This window comes from Olea europaea, chromosome 2 (genome assembly GCF_002742605.1).
Source record: "Olea europaea var. sylvestris chromosome 2, O_europaea_v1, whole genome shotgun sequence".
NCBI classification, from domain to species: Eukaryota; Viridiplantae; Streptophyta; class Magnoliopsida; order Lamiales; family Oleaceae; genus Olea; species Olea europaea.
Genome location: NC_036238.1, coordinates 9,494,419 through 9,517,342, shown reverse-complemented (window position 1 = coordinate 9,517,342; position 22,924 = coordinate 9,494,419). Strand labels below are relative to the sequence as shown.

At 36.3% G+C, this 22,924-nt stretch overlaps 1 protein-coding gene across 2 annotated transcripts in view; it reads left to right on the top strand.

Moving 5' to 3' along the window:
* LOC111410599 (MACPF domain-containing protein At4g24290-like) overlaps nucleotides 1–19,696 on the top strand; it is a 20,783-nt gene extending 1,087 nt beyond the window's left edge. Inside the window, exons 2-7 of one of the 2 annotated variants that reach the window (XM_023041025.1) lie at nucleotides 590–828; nucleotides 1,895–2,093; nucleotides 5,102–5,170; nucleotides 5,368–5,554; nucleotides 6,068–6,234; nucleotides 18,935–19,696. In XM_023041025.1, the coding sequence (XP_022896793.1) occupies nucleotides 590–828; nucleotides 1,895–2,093; nucleotides 5,102–5,170; nucleotides 5,368–5,554; nucleotides 6,068–6,234; nucleotides 18,935–19,594 (1,521 nt within the window). In that variant the 3' untranslated portion in view covers nucleotides 19,595–19,696. The remainder of the gene's footprint in view (nucleotides 1–589; nucleotides 829–1,894; nucleotides 2,094–5,101; nucleotides 5,171–5,367; nucleotides 5,555–6,067; nucleotides 6,235–18,934) is intronic. The other variant, XM_023041033.1, reaches the window with a different exon arrangement.
* The last annotated feature ends 3,228 nt before the right edge of the window (nucleotides 19,697–22,924 follow it).

Genomic DNA, 22,924 nt, shown 5'->3' with positions numbered 1-22,924 from the left:
TTCCCCTTCCCCGCTCTGGTTCCCAATGGGTTGTGGGAATGGGATGAGGCACAAGTATTTTGCCATCAATAGACCCAACTATCCATGATTCCATCGCAAAAGAAACAAATGGAGATGACACTGATAATAACTTTTTGAAATAACAATTTAGGTGGTTGGATGTTTCCTGTATAAATGTAACCAAAATCTTGTTCATAGCCACAATTGAAGTGCCAACCTAAAGAAGCTCCAGTTGGTTTACCGCCAATGGGTAATTAATAACAAGAATTCAGTTAATCCCAATTTCATTTAATCAGCTAACCACAAGTGACCATTTTACCAGACATGGAACTATATACTTATAATATAACTAGTAAACTAAATAAAGTATTTCAGCTCAGCAAATGGATTCTCCTTTCACCATTCTTTTGCAGTGGCNAAAGAGAGAAATTTATGATATGTTGTCTCATTGTAGTTTCAGAGACATTTCGAGTATGATAACGGAAAAACATGATACAATTCAAGTTATACGTATCTAATATGCTGAAGTAACTGGAATATGGATCTAGTGTGGCTTCTGAATTTATAATATCGCTTTTTCACCTTATAGATGTCGGAACAGTTCAACCAGGAATTATCACTTTCGAGTAGAATTCCAACAGGCCAGTTTAATACAGCTTTTGAGTTTACGGGATGTTGGCAGAAGGATGCCGCCTTCACAAAGTCTCTAGCTTTTGATGGGGTCTTGATCACTCTCTACAGCATTGCATTAGAAAAGTGCCAAGTAGAACTGTCTAATCATGTGAAACAAGCACTTCCACCATCTTGGGATCCTGCTGCATTGGGAAGGTCAGCATAAAATGTAGTCTCATTTTTTTGACAGTTGTTTCCTGGTCTCAATCTCAACATGGAGATGACTTGTGTTATTCTTCCTTAGTAAAGCTTCTGCATTTGCCAGCTCTTAATGATTTTTAATCACTTGAGTTCCTCTCAATCATTGAGTTTCCATGATGGGTTCTTAAAAAAGAAAAAAGAAAAAGGAAAAAAAAAAAAAAAAAAACTTGGTAAACCTTTCTTGTTGTATGGTCCTCGAGAGACCCTTTTCTCCTGGAGACTGTGAGGACTTATGTAATAAACTAACTAAAAATCACAGATATTCCCTTCATTGGTGACCCCGTTAAGAAGATATTCTCAGCCGGTTAATAAGTAGACTTGAGCAATCTTGTTCAGGTCTCAGACCAGAAGCATATCTATTTTTGAGTTCAAGGTGTCTCCAACTGAGATATCACATTTGATTCTCTCTTTGAACCCATAGCTGCTTTATAAGAGTGAATATTTCCAACGAGGGGACTGATGTCAGCAGCTGTTGAAATGTTAGAGAACTATAATTTCCGTAATTAGAATCTACAAACGTAAATCCAATATTAGCAGTTGTACAGCCATCAAAACGGATAACAGCACACGGTTTAGTTACAGTTCACAATGTAAGTCAGCTCTGGAGCACAGCCCTTACCTCGAAAGAGAAGCCCGGTAAATTCTAATCCAAGAATGGGACTGGAGAGGCTGGCAACGCTTATAAATAGCAGTGTAGTCATGAAAAGACCCCTTTGATTAAGTGATTTTTTCTTGTTGCAGTCCTGATGTCGCAATTTATTATTATTATTATTATTTTCCTTGGGGGAGGAGCTTCCTATATCTGGGGAAAAAAAAAAAAATTTGATCATGGATATGCTAGAGTCAATGACGTGGATATGCTAGAGTCAATGACGTGAACTGGTGAATGCATTCAAGATTCTTTTAATTTGTTGCCATAACATCTACTTGTTAAAATGAGCTGTAAGTTGCGCAGATCTATTTCTTTTAATGCTTTATATTTATATATGCGCTTTGAGAATTGTTTTTATATATTTTCCAGGTTTATCAAGAAATATGGCACCCACGTCATTGTTGGAATCAAGATAGGAGGAAAGGATGTTGTATATGCAAAGCAGCATTATTCATCGCCGCTTGAGTCTACTGATGTACAGAAAATATTAAAGGATGTGGCAGATAAGAGATTCAGTGATGTAGGTGTGGACTTTAGCAGCCACCACGAGAAAGTATGGAGGGAAATGGTTTGATAAATGCTTTACGGTTTTGTCATATGTGATGTTTGTATGTGTGCTTGATACGAAATGTTCATCCATATTTTTTCATGCTTCGGACTCCATGCGTTCATTATCCATGTCAATAGACTTTTGCATGTAAGATCCATAACTCAAAATATTCAGGTTTAAAAAAAATTATCATGTGTCTTTCTAATGAAAATTAGTAACTGAAATGGTAAGTCGACTTGAGACTACCTGTTGGAGTATTTCAGGATATTGAAGTGTCTTTACAATCGATAACTGTTATACACTAGCTTAGCTTGAAGTGCTAAATTGTAACATGTGTGAGAGAGGAATTAGAGATGATTTACTATTTGTACCTTCCTGTGAGATTGAGCCCCATGTTTGCAGGTATTGGAAGTGGGCACGAGAGTGGCTGTGAGAAGAAACCATGGTAAAGAGTTGTATAGGAGACAGACTACTGTTAAAATATATCAGAAATATGAAAATAATCAAATAATCAGGCAACCATCAACAATATTATCAACAAAGTTTCAATTGAAATTGATAACCAAATTTCAGACAAAGACTTGTTATTCAGACTTTTAAATGCCCCTTTTTACGTCATCAGGCATTTAAGAATTCGAAACTTGAAACACATTAATATATTGGGGTGTGTTACAATTATTAATTTGAAACATGTTAATAAATTATAATTGTTATGTGCTACAGTTATGGGCACTGCATTTAGTTGAATCCTAATTTAGGGTGTTCTTGTTCTTCAATGCTGCTCTATCATTGCAACTTCACATTATAAACTATATAGACTGGGATTGGTAATTGCAATATAAGTGTGGTAACTTACAAAGGAAAGCCGGTTAGAAATGTATTAAGGTTTATTGGCTAAGACGCACCGATACTTGCAAACTTGTTACGTACCCGTATCCAATACGTCGATACTCTCCGATATCGATACGTACCGGATACTTTTTTTTTTAATTATTTTAATTATTTTTATATTTTTTACGTATCCCACACGTATTTTTTAATTATTTTATATTTTTTGTATGATTTTTGATACGTATCCGATACTTCATAACTAGCATGCACCTTCACTACAAAATACTACTTTGAAACTTCTTGTACAACATTCTTCTTCATCTAGTGTCGTAGCCTTTTGTACACTTTATGAGAAGGAATAAAATAACTCTACAACAAGTTGAAGAATTGGTTTTTATTCATAGCAATTTGCATCTTTTATTAAAAAAAAATTAGATTTTTATTCAAAAGGAAAATCCAAAATGTGGGACATTGTTGGAAACTCTTTTAATACTCTTGAAGATGTTAGACTGCTTGATGTTGCTAATCTATCATTAGATGAGTTAGAGTTGAAGATTGTTATTTTTAATATTAATGAAGAAATTGTTATTCATGTTGAAGGAAGTAAAGTTTCTACAATTAATGATTAAGATAGAGTGCTTCGGTATTTTATTTATTTTCATTATCACGCTTCTGTATTAATGTTTTTTAATATTAATAAATTGATGTTGAATTTTATAACACATATCGGTGTATTCTAAGTTTTTCAAAAAAGTCGTACCGGCGTCTCCGTATCGTATTGTACCCGAATTACGTATCCGTATCCGTGCTTCTTAGTTTATTGGCTTGTTATTAGTGATATATGGTTTATGGAGGTGAAATGTTCTGCTCAGTACCATAAATCACCTAATCAAACTCTTCCTATGCATTTGCTCAATACGTATTCAGATTTGACTTTACAATCATAAGTCGCAAACTTGATTCAGATTTGACCTCCTTATGCTTGGTTTTCTGAAACTTGCCGTGTTACCAATACCCAGGATTTCATCAGTTTTTGTGTGGCATAAGTAGATTTGTCATGTTACTGATAGAAAATACGACGTTGAGTGAAAATCTCTAGTATAAGTCAGCTACGGTGCATAAAGTATGTCACATGGAGCCTCTGCAGTTTTTTCGGAAGAGAGACCTTGAATTATCTTTTTAGATTTATCAGAAAAAGTGAAGGCTGGATTTGTTAACCATTGTCAGTTCTCTGTCTATTGCAAGCATATTTTTATTCTTGAGATAAGCTGAAGCATATCAACTGCTGTCTTCTTAAGAATCAGTCGAGCAAGCATAGATTTTATGGTTGAGCTTTTCCAGTGGAAAAAAGTTACTGATTAAAAGATTTTCTGCCTTCAGTGAAAAATTAATTTATTAGAGCTAGGATTATTTGTCAATTTACGTTTGAGAAGAGATTGAGTCTTTTCACTGCAAAATGTTATTGTGGATTAAACGCCTAATCACGTACTACCAAGAAGGTTACAATGAAAATAAAAAACAAGTAAACAACATACTGTGAATGCGAGAACATAAGTTCTACTTGCTGCTATAGGTTCAGTATAACGAAGAAAAGGATTACAATATATTTTCTGACCTAATGTCTCTCTATTTTATCTCTACACATAAAGTGGAAATATTAGGTTGATCAGTGGTTGAGGGGAAAGAGTTAACAGGACAATTAGGTTCCTCATCCAACATTAAACTGGCCTCAATTATTTTAGTTAATCGGTCTTATGAATCTTTGTTTTTGTTTTGTTTTGTAATTTTTTTTATTTTTTTTATTTTAAAGCTGCAAGTAACAACCTTATTAATAACGAAAACAAAATGAGATTACAAACTCAGGAGGGGGGCTCGGCCTAAAATCCAGCTAAAGGTTCAATGAAAAGCTTACCCCCATCTGGAAATGGGGAGTACACAATAAGAACTCAAGAAGTTATATTTCATTTGCCCTAGACATACTTCAGTCTTAAGAATCTTGTTTTGCTGTTTTTTGTTTTACTTTTTGCTATATTATGGCCAAAAAAATAAAAAAATAATCTCTGTATATGTCAAGATAATTTTGATTTGTGTGCCTATAATTCAGAAGATCTAAGTTCATTTGTTTTATATGTGATAATAAAATATGAAACATGATATAACATTTGCAAGATTTAATTTGATTTTTTCCTTTCCAGCATGAGAGCAATGAACGGGGACTGACCATCTTGGATCTCGGTACGCCAAGTTCCCGCTCTAATCAAGAGGTGATACTCGTTAGGGAAACTAGTTGTACATTAGCATCGATAGATGATAATGTCTTCCTTCTACCAACTGATCCTCCAATTTGCACAAAATTCAGTAATGAAAATATAGACATAATAGCTTTACTAAGTTAGCCTGAATTCATTTTCTTGATTCACAATAACATGGAACTTACGCTCTTTGATTATAACAATTTCAGGGTGTCACATTCTTCTGGAGAAGGTTAGGTGGAAGCATCAGTCGTAATATACGTCATAATAAGTGGTGTCAAACTGTTCCGTTTGAGCCTGAAGTGGTCTCAATGTCCTTCATTCCAATTTCATCATTGTTAAGTGGAGTAAAAGGGAATGGATTCTTGAGCCATGCCATCAACCTATACCTACGCTGTAATCACCATGTTTCATCTTACTTCATAAAAAATATAGACAGACCTTGAAGAGTTGTTTTATTCATGTCATATTACAGTTTATTGTCAAGTGCTTTGGTGAGACCTCACATCATTGACGCCCGGAAAATTCGTTTAACACGTAATATGGCCACAATCTTGATTCTTGAATGAACGTTAAACCTGAGTTGAGCTTCAAGAGAACCACTCTTGCATTGCAACTTTATTTGTGCAGCCTATTCTTGATGTTTACATTTTTTTTTTCCGATAATTAATTGTTATCAATGATGGAGCCAGAAGAGCAGTTTTAGTATTCAAAAAGTTGTAGTGAGTCAACATTTATTCTTGTTTCTCAAGTATTTGAGCCTTAAGCAGTGTGGTAATATTATTAATAAGGGGAGTAGCATTCATATAATCATCACCTGTAGGTATAAGATAAATCATTGAGTGGGAACTCTTGCAGACTACAAACTCTCTTCACTTTCAGGTCTTAACGTCCAGTTTCTATGTGCAGATCAACCTCCAATTGAAGAACTAGACCAATTTTTGGAATTTCAACTTCCAAGGGATTGGGCACCGGGATTTGGTGACATTCCCATTGGTCCTGATAGGAAACTGGAAATTGGTGAAACTTTGCAGTTCAGTTTAATGGGTCCGAAGCTTTACGTTAATGCTATTAAGGTAACACAATGTTGAAGTTCAATATTTCTAGATTTCAGTCTTTTTATATGATGCATGCATTAATTAAAAAAACTGGTTTTGACCTTTGATTATGTTAGTTAGATGTATCCCTGAAGACTTAGTGATGTTTATCAAACCTGTGGATGAGTCTTTCTTATCATACTTCAGTTCATTTGGTTGGATTAGTCACTAGGTTCAGACAACTTGTTGTGGAGCACCTTTTGGGCCTTCTATGTTGGTGGTTATCTTCCTTGGTTAGGAAGTCTACTAGCGTACAACATTATGTACTCTTGATACTATTAAAATTTCATAAGAAGTTTTTGCTGTGGTTGCTGGTGTTAGGAGGATATATTCTGTATATTCCATACATAACTAGCAAGAATTTGTATATTTCATACATAACTAGCATGAATTGTGTAACGGCTGATTTACTGCCTGGTAGTTAGCCATCTTTTAGCTATTTAAGGAGAACAGCTCTCAAAGGGAGAGTCATTCAAAACGGAAATCAATTCCGTTTTAACATGGTATCAGATCCCTCGATTTAAGAGGACTTTTTTGGTTAGCAATTCTTCTCGGATTCTTCTATGCTAAAGCTTAATTCTTGGCTTTGGGACTCACTTGACGGATCACTTCATCGTGGTAGCCGCCAATTTCTGTGGAGTCTCCATGTCGGCGAGCGTCTTTCTCTTTGTCGTTGATTCGGCTGTCGGTGTTCAATATTGTCGGACATGAACCCCTCTCTATGTGTGGCCGAGTCTGATACTGCCCATCAATGTTAGTCGGCATCTTCATAGAATCTACAGTTTCCAGCAACTTTAGTGTCAGGGATCTCTCTTCGCGAACGACGGAGGATCGAGCTTGAGGAATTAAGGTAATGGGGCTGTTGTGTTGATTAATTTGTACTTGGGCCAGTGTTAGGTGTTGGTTAATATAATTGGGCCTATTTAAAATTGGTTTCAGTGTTGGGCTAGGTTTCAAATTGGGCGTTTCTTTTAATGGGCTGATTTATTTGATTTGATTATTGTTGGAATTGGACCTTGAAATCACTGTTTTAACTAGGCTTGTGAGCTATTAGGCCTTTTATTTTATAATGTCTACTAGAACTTCATATTTTTTTGGTGTGAAATTTACGGGTAAAAATTATTTTGTCTGAGAATTTCAATTTCAACTTTTTGTTATTGGGAAGGAATTATGGGATCATATATAGGAGCGGAGCCAGGAAATGTTTCAGGAGTGGGCTGAAATTTAAATTTTTTAAATAAATTCATGTCACAAGAGATGGAGTTTAAGAGACTACGCTTATTACATTCATGACAAAGAGTATTAGACACTCAATGAAATACAAGTCTAAATTCTTATCCTAAGATGTCTCACTAAATATTCATACTTTTTCTTGCAAAATACGAAATCGATGCTCACGTTAGAAAATATAAATTGATAGAAGTATAATAAACGTGGGCAATAAAAAAATAGTTAAGAATTTTATCCATGTTTGATTCAGCTTCTATAATATGCATATAATCTTATTATTTATAAATAAATAAGTTCTTATAAATATTTTTTTATTATAAGATTAAATATGAAGTAAGTTACTAATTTTGATAGTAACATCATTTTTCGTGGTTAAAATAAGTAAATTTCTCTCTTATGACTATAAATAAGTCAAATATGAAAATATTTCTAAAACTAAAAAATTTAATTACTTTAAGCTTGGCCAAACATTTAGTGTCTCTTACTATTAAAATAAGTAATTTATTTTAGCTCTAATCAATACAATTTTACTTATTATAAAAGTTTATATATAAATATAAGTAAAATATGCATGAAATAAAAAACTAATTTGGTAATAAAATTGTAAACATTTCATTAATACCATGAAAGAATATTTGGACAATTGAACTTAGGGTTGGGACACAATATAAAGTTGGGCTAAACATAGTTATTTGGGCCAATTTAACTATAAAATACCTTCCTTCTTACCATGTGGGTTGGGGGCAGGGGTACTAGATCTGCCTCTGGTCATATAGATGGGACTGATTCAGCTCCTACGGATCCTACAGAATTGGCAAAATGGAAGATCAAATATGCTCGAGTTATAACTTTGACCCTCCTATTATTCTAAATTTGAGGCCGTATAAAAATGCTAAAAGTATGTGGGAATATTTGAAGAAGGTTTATCATTAAGATAATATGGCCCGATAACTTCAATTGGAGTTTGACATTGCTAGCTGTACTCAAGGCGATCTCTCTATTCAGGAATATTTTTTTGAATATCGGAATTTATGGGCGGAGTATGCTGACATAATTTATGCAAAGATACCAAATGGTTTCCTTGCTGCAATTCAAGAGGTTTATGAGCAAAGCAAAAGAGATAAATTTTTGATGAAGCTACGACCCGAATTCGAGGTTGCTTGATCTAATTTGATGAATTGCAATACATCTCCCTCTTTGGATGTATGCTTCGAGGAGTTACTTCGGGAAGAGCAACGTTTTGCTACACATGCTACTTTCCAGCAAGACAAACTACCAACTAATACATTTGCCTTTACTGCTCTAGGGAAAGGCAACAATAGAGACATGCAGAGAGTTAAGTGCTTTATGATACGGACATCAGCCCAATTATATTACTTCGTGTTTTATTTATTGATGTCTTTTTATTTCATTGAGCTTGTCTAATAGGTCTGACCCAAACCCGTGAATATTAGGGTTTTTTTTTTTTTTTGCTATTTATATGTTGGTCACTGGAGTTATTTTTTGTTGCTGGCTCTCCTATTCACCTTGCTGCTTTCAGTGATGTCGATTGGGCTAGCTGTTGGTGCGGAAGCGTTATGAATTCTTGTAATAAGAATTGAAATAAGAAAAAACTAGGAATAACTAGCTTGTATTGATTGAAGAATAATTGATGTACACGTCCTCTATATTTATAGGCAAATTATTCCGTACTCCTAATAGTATTAGGAAATTGAAATAAGGAAACTATAATCCTAACCGACTAAAATATTAAAGTCCTAATCAAATAAAATATAAAAGTCCTATTACAACTAAATAGATAAACTTAATTAAAAGACAAACTCCTAGAAAACATTATTGTAATAAAAAAAACTAGTTTAATTGTACTACATCGATCCCCTCCATTTGAAGAAAAACTCGTCCTCGAGTTTTGTTTCTGCAAGGAAAATTCATCGGGAGGAAAGTGTTTGTTGTATCAGTAATATTAAAAGTGTTGGAAATGTTCATATCCGTTGGAAGATCAACTTTATAAGTATTCACCAATCCTTTGAAGAATGTGAAAAGGACCAATCTTCTTATCTTTAAGCTTATTGTAAGTGCCAACAGGAAAACGATTTTTTCTGAGATGGAGCATCACTAAATCACCTTCGTTGATTAGCTTAAGGTATCTATGCTGGTCTGCAGCAGCCTTGTAACGAATATTAGCATCTTCTAAATTTTGTTTTACCTCGTGATGAATTCTTTGAATACGTTCAGCAAACTCTTATGCATTAGAATTGACATTAGGAAGTCGAATCAAATCTATCGTATACCTTGGAACATTAGTGTAAACAACTTTAAAAGGAGTCTTCTTAGTGGATCGATTAGGCATACTGTTAGAAGCAAACTCAATTTGTGAAAGGGCAGCATCCTTATCTCCTCTAATTGCTCGAACAATATTGCCAAGAGTTCGATTAGCCACTTCTGTTTGACCATCTGTCTGGGGATGACTTGTACTATTAAACTTCAAAGAAATGTCAAATATTCTCCACAATGTCATCCAAAAGTGATTTAGAAACTTTACATCTCTATTAGAAGTTATAGAATGAGGAATGCCATGTAGGCAAATGATCTCGCGAAAAAATAGATTAGCCACATACGAAGCATCTGTAGTTTTCTTACAAGGAATGAATTGAGCCATTTTTGAAAATCGATCAATTACGACCGAAACAGAATCAACTCCCTGTTGAGTTCGTGGGAGGCCGAAAACAAAATTCATAGTAAGATCTTGCCATATTGTATCTGGAACAGACAAAGGGGTATAAAGGCCAGTATTTTAAGCTTATCCCTTAGTTTTTGACATATTGGACAATGTTGAACAAAACGACCAATGTATTTTGAACTGGGGCCAGTAAAATCTTTCTTCAACCAAGCTGATTTTCTTATCTCGACCAACATATTCACCTAAACTGCCTACATGTAGTCCTTGAATCAAGTGCTCACGCAAAGAAGAACGAGGGATGCATAATTGCGTTCCCTTAAACAAGAATCCTTCCTGAAGAATGTAATTGGGTATAAATTTCCTATTATTGCATCGAGCCCATATATCGCCAAAATTCTCGTCAGTTGCATACAGTTCCTCTAAACAATCAAACCCAACTACTTTCGTGCTAATTGTAGCTAAAAGAGATGCACGTTGACTTAATGCGTCTGCTACTTTATTCTGTTGACCATATTTATGTTTTATAACAAAAGTGAATTTCTGCAAAAAGGTAATCCTTCGAGCTTGCATTCGATTCATTGTTTTTTGAGAATTAATAAACGTCAAAGGTTGATGATCCGTGAATAGCACAAATTCTCGTTGAACCAAGTAATATTCCCAATGTTTTAATGCTCAAATAACCACATAAAATTCCAACTCGTAAGTAGTCCACTTTTGTCGAGGTTCACTAACATTTTCACTAAATACTTCAACTGGGCGGCCTTCTTGAGATAATACTGTTCCAATTCCCATAATTGAAGCATCACACTCTACTTCAAATATTTTCTCGAAGCTAGGTTGTGCCAACACCGGTATAGTGCATAACTTATTTTTTGTTGTCTGAAAACTATCTTCCTATGCTTTGCCCCACTTAAATTAGCCCTTTTTCAAGCAATTGGTGATAGGTGCCATGATTGTACTGAAACCTCAAATGAAGTGCCTATAAAAAGTTGCTAATCCATGAAAGATCTGTACTTCTCGCATGGTTTTAGTAGCTGGTCACTCACGTATCGCTTTCACGTTCACCTCATCAACTTGAATACCATCTTTACCTGCCATAAAACCAAGAAATAAAAGTTGATCGGTCATAAAGCTACACTTTTTGAGATTAATATACAATTTTTTATCTCGCAGGGTTGAGAAAACTTCTGTAAGATGTGATAAGTGCTCATCTTCATTTTTGCTATAGATAAGAATATCATCAAAATAGACCACAAATTTTCCTACAAATGGACGAAGAACTTGGTTCATTAATTGCATGAATGTGCTTGGAGCGTTCGATAGCCCAAATGGCATATCTAACCACTCGTAGAGACCATCTTTTGTTTTGAAAGCTGTTTTCCACTCATCGCTAGGGTGAATACGGATATGATGATAGCCACTCCTTAAATCAAGTTTGGTAAATGTCACTGCACCTTCTAACCTGTCGAGCATATCATTAAGACGTGGGATGTGAAAACCATACTTGATTGTTATTTTATTAATAGCACAACTGTCTATACACATTCGTCAACTGTCATCCTTCTTTGGAATGAGTAAAACGGGAACTGCACAAGGACTCGTACTCTCGTGGATCAACCCTTTATCAAGTAGTTCATTTACCCATCACTGTAACTCTTCATGTTCAACTGGGCTCATGCGATAGTGTAGCAAGTCAGGTAAACTAGCTTCAGACGCCAAATCAATGTGATGTTGAATATTTCACATGGGGGTAACTCGTTTGGTAACTCGTTCGGTGCTATCTCAACAAAATCAGCAAGTACTTTCTGAACTTTGGTGGGAATCTCTGGAATCTGTATAGTTGCTTTTGATTGACCTTTAACGACCAATGCTAATATTATGTATTGTGTATGTGGCTCATATAGAGTGGAACACATGTTCCCTGGATCAAATAGGCCGATGCTGGAGCGGAGCGGAGCGAGGGGAGTGTAGAGCACCGAACGGGCCTTAAAGTCTTGTATGAGCCTAAGCTAGAGTTAGTATAAATAATAATGTTATAACATTATTTTTCATATTGAATAAAACTATCTCTGCTTTGCTCTCGTGGAGATAGGCACATCGTCGAACTACGTAAATACTTGTGTTGATTTCTCTCGTTCATCTCTTTATTATTGCGCATAAAATCCAACAACATGCATAGCTCCTTTTACTTGTTCAGAGAATTCTGGGCTTGATATGTTGGTAAAAAGTGGTTTCTCTTCCTTGATAGCAAGGTTGGTTTCCAATGGTTGAGATTGTGGTACCAAAACAATTAAACCACCAAAATATGAAAGTATTATCCCATCCTTTATTTAAGTGGCATCAACGTTATAGTGCCATGGATGACCTAATAAGATGTGACAAGCATCCATATCCACCACGTCGCATATGATCTCATCTTTGTAATATTTTCTAATCAACAAAGGGACCGTATAGATCTCTAGAACTTGAACTTCAGGGCCTTTTTTAATCCATGCAATCTTGTATGGAAAAGGGGTCTCTCGGTCTTTAGATTTAGAGCCTTTATCACTGCTTTAGAAATGACGTTCTCACGACTACTACTGTCAATGATCACATTGCATACCTTATTACGAACAGTGCATCTAGTCATGAAGATCTTGTGTCGTTAAGAGGTATTAGGCTTTTTTGGAGCAAGCAAAAGGCGTTGGATAATGCAAGCCAATTCTTTCCCTATATCTGCATTTGCAACATCACCACCCTCATAATTATTGTCTTTAAGATTTTGTTCTTCCCCACTGTTGCCTTTTTCTGCAAAGTTAATGGATCGCTTGTTTGGATAGCTATTTGAAAGATGACTTGATTGATTGCATCGAAAGCACTTCCCAAGATTAGGGCATGCATAAGGGTCATTATTGGCTCGTTGTTGTATCTAATTTCTGCCTTGGGTGTTAGATCGAACAAGAGAGGAAGTTCCTCTTTGATTCTGTGTTGCATTTTTGAATTGGAGTAGTATTCTTGCTGTTATTATTATTGTTGCTTGAGGTCGTCGCACCCTTTTGGAGTAGCATAAGTTTCTTGTACTGGCCGTCGAAAATTACTATGAGTACAGGCCGTGGTTCTATTTATCTGGTTTTCTACCTTCATTGCTAGATTGACTGCATCTGTCATGGTCCAAATCTCTTGGAGAGCTAGACGATCTTGAATGACTAACTTTAGGCTCCCTATATATCGAGCAATTAATTGAGCTTCTGTTTCTGACAAATTAACACGGGCATTTAATCAATAGAATTCCTCTGTGTATCTGTTTACTATCCTGTTGTTTTTTCGGCAATTCTGACACTGTTGGTACAAAAATTGCTTATTATCTGGAGGGAGAAATCGCCTTTACACATGTTGCTTTCCTTGTCTTTGACGATTAAATTGAAGTTCCCACCATGTCGAAGCTCCACCTTTTAATTTGTACGCTACAAGTTTAACTTGACTTTGTTTCGAGATATTTAAATAGTCGAAAAAATTTCAATGGTAAAGATCCAATCCAAAAAATCTTCAATATTTAATCGACCGTCAAAACTTGGCAAGTCCATCTTCATCTTAAATTCTTGAACATTTAGTCTTTGATGGTTGTCCCTTGGTCGAAAATTTTCTTCTTTGGATGAATAGTCGAACCCCCATAGCCGTCTTTGCTGAAAACCCCTATCTCTTGGTCGCCGATTAAAATTTAGTCCTTGGTCAAAATTAATACCTTGGTCAAAATTGATTCTTTGATCAAAATTACCTCTCTTGTCAAAATTAAATTGATGGTCAAAATCATCACAATCCCCTTCCACTTCTTCGAGCTCGAGACGGCTTCCTCTTTGCTGTCCCATATTCCTCGCTATTGCTCGCGGGCGACCACCGGCTCCATCGTCGTCGCCGATTGGAATCAGAAGTATTTCGATGTCTCTCTTTTTCGTTTCTATCCACAGAATCTTTATGAATCCATAGGACTTTCGTCCTTCCATTTCTTGGTTCCAAAAATTGAAGATACAAATCAAGAAATAGAATTTCAATTATTTGTGAAAAGATATCAATTGGATCAAGTTGGCCTTTGGGAACAGCTTGATGCACTATCTCCCTTCAACCCTTTGAGCAAGCCCTTCGTCGGAGGTCGGCGTCATCACATGGACCACCGTAACCTCGATTTCTCCTTTCATACACTTGTAGTGGGATGGGCTCGCAAAAATCATGATTCAAAATTGTGTTGTCGCGTTGACCGTTAGGGCTAGGGTTTTGCTGCCGGAGCTGGTCATCTGCAAAGGGTCGTTGTCTTCTCTTCCGGCTTGGGTCTAAATGGGGTTGGGAGGCTGCGTTCCCATACCAACTGCAACCTTTGGACTTCTTACTTCTAGGTTAGTGCCTTTTTCCTCACTATAATTTGAGTCTTCTCCCTTTTGGCGAGTTTCTTTCTAGTTTGGTTGTTTTTCCATGGGTTCAAGTCTGTACTTCACAATTAACGCAGTCACCATTTGGTGAGATTGCGAAGAGCTTTGTCTGTCCCCTCGATTTGTTGTTCGAGTTTGTCGAACCTCCGTTTGTCATGGACGGTGTGACTAAGACCAGTACCATCATCGATATCGGATTAAGCTGATTCCTTGCTCTGATACCAATTTTGGTGCGGAAGCGTTATGAATTCTTGTAATAAGAATTGAAACAAGAAAAATCTAGAAATAACTTGCTTTTATTGATTAAAGAATAATTGATTATAAGAAAATTGTACGTTTCCCTATATTTATAGGCAAATCATCCCCTACTCCTAATAGTATTAGGAAATTGAAATAAGGAAACTATTACCCTAACCAACTAAAATATTAAAGTCCTAATCGAATAAAATATAAAAGCCCTATTACAACTAAATAGATAAACTTAATTAAAAGACAAACTCCTAGAAAACATAATTGTAATAGAAAAGTAGTAGTTTAATTGTATTAAATCAGCTGTCCTGACACCAGGCGTCTGTTACGGGATGGTGTATGTTTCTTGGTGATTCTTTGATCTCCTGGAAGAGTAAGAAGCAAGATCGGGCTTCTAAGTCCTCCACTAAATCTAAATATCGGGCAATGTCTGCTGCCTGCTCCGAGATCATCTGGCTTCGTGGCCTTCTGGCTAAACTTGGGTTTCCTCAATTTACTCCTACTCCTCTCCATGCTAACAACATAAGTGCCATTCAGATTGCTGCTAATCCTGTTTATCATGAGTGTACAAAACATATTGAGGTGGACTGTCATTCTATTCGAGAGGCCTTGGATGCTCATGTCATTTCTCTCCCTTATATTTTCACTGCCCTTAAAATAGTTGACATTTTTATAAAGGCCATGACCCGACAACGTCATTAGTTTCTTGTAAGCAAATTGATGCTTCTTGATCAACCAGCATCAATTTGAGGGAGTGATGTTAGTAGGATATATTTTGTATATCTGTATATTCCATAGATAGCTTGTAGGAATCTGTATATTCCATTCATAACTAGCAGGAATTTTGTAACGGCTAATTTACAACCTTGTAATTAGCCATCTTTTATTTATTTAAGGAGAGCAACTCTCATTCTCTTAAAGGGAGAGTCATTCAAAATGGAAATCAATTGCGTTTTGACAGCTGGGATTGAACCCTGGTTGCCTGCATGACAAGCAGGAATTCTCACCACTATACGATGACATAATTATAATTGAACTCGTGAAAGTTAGAACCCGGCATGGATAATAAAAGTCTTGATTGCTTCTTTTGATTCGTTCTACAGTGTTGCATCTGCCAAGTCCCCACCCACAATTTTTTAAGCTCATTTTCTTTTTATACTGCAGTGGTCACCCCCAATTGTGACCTTGCACTAGGTTCTTTTTACCTATTTTTAGTCTTTTTCGTGTTTCCTTTTGTTGCACCTGACCGCTGCCCTCTCTTTTATTCTCTGCTGTTTGTGTTTACTATTTCTTTCCTTTTCCACTGTTAGTGCTCCATCCCCAGCCTGCTTATAGTTTTCCTTGTGCCAGCCTTTGGGTTTCGTTACTTTGTTTCCTTTTCCTTTCTTGTTTTGTTTCTTCAAACCCAACACAATTTCCTTGGATAAGCCGTGCAAGACTCACGGCTGCCAGCTTCCCTTTTCTTGTCAAGACCAAAGTACAACTAATCAAAATAATACTCTGCAATGAACCTTGGTTGAGCTGGCTGTCCCCCACACTTTTATGATATTTTCTTTCTCGCCTTCTTGTTTGATCATTTTCCTTTTCTTTTTCTTGTTCTTCTGTTTCAGAACATTTCATTTTTAATTAATTAACACTACTATAAAATTAACTCATGAAACTGAAATTAAGAGTCAAATTTCAAGTCACTTAGAGTGGGCAGTTGGCTAGTTGTTGGACCAATTGTGCCAAATTAAAACTCAATATTGTGGATCTAATTTTCAGGCAGCTGAGGCAGGTCCTATTTTGGTTGTCTACGTTCTAGAGGACGCTAGTCTGACAAAAGCACTGACCTATGCAACATTATGTCGAATTTTAAACAAGCCAGGAATGAGAAATATCTCATCTTTTTTTAGATTTAATGGTTGGGCCATGTAGCCTGAGGCAAAATGTTTCGGTTTCAAAAACTAGCTCTAGAAGCCAAGTTCAATAAAAGGACAACTAAGAAAAGAAAAGATTTAAGGAAATGCAAGCCTCATAGACCTTGAGGTTGTGCCTCAGCAAGTTTTTGACAAAGAGCATAAGGTTTGAGGCTCCTAATAAATGGCTTGCCATGAGTCACAACTCAAGACATGCCATTGGGGGCTTTTGAGAAGTTCAATTTTGTCCTTGGAAACTCCAAGAGTAGACTTTTTATATGATGAGTGGAGCACATATAAAAGAGTTTAAGGAACTAGGTTGAATGTTTTTGTTTTTTCAAATATAACTAAAGATTTTATTTATTGAGAAAATGTTGCACCGACCAAGAGAGTCATATCTCTCTTTACACGGGTGTCCGAAGTGTTTGGATTGACTTGCCCGACTTCCTTAATCTTTCCTCACTTGCTTAAGCTTGACTTGTTTTCAAAAGTGCGACATTCAATGAAGCCAGAGAATGTTCCCATTTTGATTGAGTTTCCAAAAGAAGTGGTTGGCTGACGAATGTGTGGAGCCTGATAGCTCACTCAAATGTGGGCGGACCACCTTACCGGGTGAGAAGTAAGGGGTATTACCTTAGCATTTTGCAAACCAAAACAACCTAAAATATGGCTTACTAGTAGTCCACCAGTGAAGTGATGAGTGCTTCTTGACTGAATAAAAACTCACTAGATCCAATGTAACTAATAAATGGATTTATGAATATCTAATATAAATCTTTCCAAGATGGACAAGGAAGTTGAGAAAATCTCGTATTATAATTGTAATGAAATCACTTGCAACTTCTTAGGGTGGGATATGATGTATTATATTGATTCTAAAAAACTTGAAGTTTTATTATCTTTTTGTTTTTCCAGTCTAATTATCTTGATCATCACTTTGTGCACGAAATAATGACTTCTACAGGAAGTTTTCATTCTTTGCAATCTACTTATTGATGAGAATTTCTGCTCCTCTCTGATGCTCTGACTATTCGAAATGGATCAAGTACTCGTGTCGACACAATACGACACGGGTATGGGTAAGATATATGTGTCGGATCCTCTAGGTTTCAACCGGACATTGTCATATTTGCTTATTTCCTTTTCTTCTTTTTTCTTCTCCTTTTCTTCTTTCCCGTTTATGCTCTTTATAAACCTAGTGTCACCACCGAGATGGTGGAGGAAGACAACGGCTTTAGGTTTTCCCTTCTTTTTGTTCTTTCTTTTTTCTTTCCCTTTTCTTCTTTTTTTACCTTCTTTCCCTCTTTGTATCGATGGTATAAGATTTTCTTTGTATGAAATGAAAATGGGCTCCATATAGTGCTACTTAGTGTTCCACTAAATCCAAATTGCAATCAAGTCTCTCATTTTATATTTTATATAACAATAGTAATTAACTTCCCATAACTAAAAGCTAAACTTCAAAGTTCTATTTTATTCGCCTTAACACCTTATTCAATACTTATTTTTTTCTTTGTGAACGATGTTAGTAAAAAAATTGAAGTTTTTAAGACGTATCCACGTACTCGTGTCCGAAATTTAGACTTTTTTTAGTTATATCCCTGTATCCTATATTTTAGAAAATGAAAAATCCGGCACTTAGACACATACCCATACTCGAGTCCAAACATCATAGGTCTGCAATATTATGACAACGATGGGGGCGTGTCCTTGTTCTTAGCTATCATACTTGGTATAGGTATGAATGAGTAGATTACATTGTACATTTCCACATTTTTGCCTAGATGACCTGCAAATATTCAACAATGTGAGCAATGAGTAGTTGTTAAAACCTCGAAAGGGTAGTAGTATGTTAATTGCCCATTCTCTCGGTCGGCTCTGTCGAAAGCTTCCTTGTCTAGTTGTCTGTGTTGTAATAATCCTAGTTTACTTAGTGAGGCTTGAAAAGCGGGACAGTTTACCCTACTTTACAAGTAACTGCACTTTCAAGATGCACAGGACGCAAGTACTGATTCTTTTATGATGATTAGCTTTTACATTTCATTAACCATGTCTTTATGTGCAAGAAATCTCTTAATCCTTGCTTTCTGATCAAATGCTGTAGAATCTCTTGAGCATTATCTATTTTCAGTCATTAATTTATTCTTTCTAGTGTATGTCATTCCTAATTCTCTATGCTTGAATAATTAGTTAGTTTTTTCGGCTGAAAATAATTTGGATAGGTAGATGCTGGAAATAAGCCGGTAACTGGCATGCGGCTGTATTTGGAAGGTAGAAGAAGTAATCGCTTGGCAATCCATTTGCAGCACCTTTCCTCGTCGCCACAAAGTTTTCAACTTCATAATCAGTCGGTTGGAAACTATAACTCCTTTTATGCCCAGCAATATTATGAGAAGGTCCAGTGGAAGATCTTTTCAAATGTATGCACTGCCCCTGTTGAGTCTGATGATGATCTCTCTATAGTTACTGGAGCACAATTTTACATTAGAAAATCAGTTATGGGAAACACCCTCTTTTTACGCCTCCATTTCTCCAGAGTTACTGGTGCAACGGTCATCCAAAAACCTGAGTGGGATGGTTCTCCTAATTTCGCGCAGACGTCTGGAATGATTACTTTAGTTGCCACTCTTTTCTCCAGTGCACAGAAACCTCCTCCAGAGCCATCTGATGTTAACATTAACTCTTCTAAATATCCAGGTGGTCCTCCAGTGCCCATACTACCAGGTAAACTTTCGAGGTTTGTTGACACCAGAGAGATGACAAGAGGACCACAGGACCAGCCTGGGTACTGGGTAGTGTCCGGGGCTAGGCTTATAGTTGACAAAGGTAAAATATCTCTTCGAGTCAAGTACTCCCTTTTAGCTGTGATTTTGCAAAATTAAGAGGTACCATTGCATGACTGAACTTCTTATAATAGTGTATAATCAGGAGGAATAAGAGTTTTTCTTATATATTTGTGCCGAGTTGATGTTTGTTCATTTCAAGTGTTTGTGTCATTGCAATCTTAATTCTCTATGCTTGAATAATTAGTTAGTTTTTTCGGCTGAAAATAATTTGGATAGGTAGATGCTGGAAATAAGCCGGTAACTGGCATGCGGCTGTATTTGGAAGGTAGAAGAAGTAATCGCTTGGCAATCCATTTGCAGCACCTTTCCTCGTCGCCACAAAGTTTTCAACTTCATAATCAGTCGGTTGGAAACTATAACTCCTTTTATGCCCAGCAATATTATGAGAAGGTCCAGTGGAAGATCTTTTCAAATGTATGCACTGCCCCTGTTGAGTCTGATGATGATCTCTCTATAGTTACTGGAGCACAATTTTACATTAGAAAATCAGTTATGGGAAACACCCTCTTTTTACGCCTCCACTTCTCCAGAGTTACTGGTGCAACGGTCATCCAAAAACCTGAGTGGGATGGTTCTCCTAATTTCGCGCAGACGTCTGGAATGATTACTTTAGTTGCCACTCTTTTCTCCAGTGCACAGAAACCTCCTCCAGAGCCATCTGATGTTAACATTAACTCTTCTAAATATCCAGGTGGTCCTCCAGTGCCCATACTACCAGGTAAACTTTCGAGGTTTGTTGACACCAGAGAGATGACAAGAGGACCACAGGACCAGCCTGGGTACTGGGTAGTGTCCGGGGCTAGGCTTATAGTTGACAAAGGTAAAATATCTCTTCGAGTCAAGTACTCCCTTTTAGCTGTGATTTTGCAAAATTAAGAGGTACCATTGCATGACTGAACTTCTTATAATAGTGTATAATCAGGAGGAATAAGAGTTTTTCTTATATATTTGTGCCGAGTTGATGTTTGTTCATTTCAAGTGTTTGTGTCATTGCAATCTTTGCTTGGGTTTTTATAGCTATGAATTTCTTGTAACACAATTCTTGCTGGGGTGACATTTAGGACTGTCTCTATTGTAATGCTTCCTCATTAAATTTTACTTTTCTCCTTTTGTAAAAGAAGTGCCTAAGTGTGGCCCGCCAGTTCTCTTTAAATTTTATTTTATTTTTATTATTATTATTATTATTATTATTATTATTATTATTATTATTATTATTATTATTTACGTTCACGGGCCAGCAACTTCTCTGTTCGGTTATGAGTGCAGTTGGGCCCTTTGATCCTTTACTTCTAGTCAATGGTCAGGTGAGAAAAATAGAGCGTTGGTTTTATTTCTTTATTCATATGTTACAAAGAAATACAGCATATTTAATAATTACAAGAGATCAACCAGTGCTATTTCTAAGTGAGTGAGTGTGTGTGTGTATTCTTAATACTCCCCTCAAGTTGAAGAGTGACCATAATGAAGGGGTAATTATATTGCCACTACAAATTTAATTTTAGTGCACGGAGTACCACAATTCCGTTTTGTAGCGATTGTTAACACAAGTGCGATGGTATTCAACTGTGTGAAATAAATAAATAAAGATCCCATCGATAGAAATTTAGAACCATTGTCTATTCTAACAGCCTTAACATAGGCATGGAATTGAGTATAAGCAAAATCAATGAAGGACTTACTGATGTCTCCATAGTTCATATTTATGTTGCATAAGAAATATCCATGTGTATTGTGTAAAATCATCAATAATATAAAGAAAGAAAGTGTCCTTGGATATGTGGGGACTTTATGTGGACTCCAAATATCACAGAATAACAAATCAAATGGAGCATAAGTTGACATGGCCAATAGAAAATGAAGTCGACCAATTGATATCAAAATTCAATTTAAGTCTCTAATAAGATAAAGGTTTTAAGTATGAGTCTTGGAGACATGATACAATTTATGAAGGGTAGGATGGACTTAAATTCTCTCGGAGTAGACATCATGTAAGTTAATAGTTTGGGCTGCACAGAGATTGGATCATTCCAAAAAATGCGCATTTTTTGGAATGACCCAGGCCTCGTGTCTAAACCGTTATATCATATGTGTTGTTCACTTTGGAAGATTCTCTGTCTTTTTACTCCTCACGAATTTCTATCGCATTTCTCAGGATTCGAATTCTAGATCTCTGCATTATTGGGATTTAAGTTGAATTTTGGTACCAATTAAGCAACTTGTCCAATTGGTATCAGAATTCAATTTAAGTTTCTCATAAGGCAAATGTCCTTGGCTAGAATCCTCGAGATGCAATAGCAAGTCGTGAGGGGTAAGATGGGTATGCTCTTCTGCTCTTCTAAAGCGGACAGTATTTATGATATAATAGTTTGTGCTCGAGGTTGAAGTCGTTACAATTTCACCATTTGATAAACATTACAATTATTATCATATGAGACATTATTGGAAGATGGCAATGAAGTAAACGATTTAAAACAATATGGTGAAGGATATCCAAGACGCACCTGCCACAGATTTGGAGTGTGAGAAACCTGATGGGAGACTAGTGTCCTTTGCAACAGAGACATGTAATAGAGACCACCGCGTGTTTATGCGAGTCCATCATCTTCCCCGTAGCCAAGGCCACAAGATATAGAATGAGGAAAACAAGATGGCGCAACAATTTAGAGCGATGGTGAATTTATAAATAGACATCAAATTTAAGTGAAGAGAGGGAACGCATAAATCATTCTTTAAAGTTATATCTGAATTAAATGGTACGGTCCTCACTGAAGCGATTGGGAGCAAAAGATCCAATGGGTAAATTGACAATAAGTAGTGATAAGGATTCTCTTTGAATAGAAAATGATGCTCCGCTATCCAAAATCTAAGGTCTAGTTAATACAAAATTAAATGAAATGGGTAAAGTGAACAGCCTAAAGCATTTGCAAAAGCATTGCTATTACCAGAAGCATGGTTTTGGAGTCATCATAGACACAGCACGAGCAAGTAGTTGAAGTTCTTTTTTAGAAAGACCGTGCAATGAGTTTGGGGATTGTGTATATTGTGTTTGTTGTGCGGAAGGCTGTGTGACGAATCGAGTGAATTGGAGAAATTGGCTAAGAGTATTGATGTCTTGCTGATATCCCTCCTGTGCATACCGAGCGAAATTTGTTGCATTAGCAGGAGGAAAGAAATTGCTTGCATTGCCTCGAGATCGACATTGTTGTTGTTGCTGCTGATTTGTCGATTGCGTAGAGTTCCTGCGCTGTTGAGAACCTATATCCCACACTTTTATGATTGCACATTTCCTCATTATCAGTATTATTTGTCACAACACTTGCAATGAAACTTTAAAGTCCGACAAATTTTAATTGTATGACCTCTGCT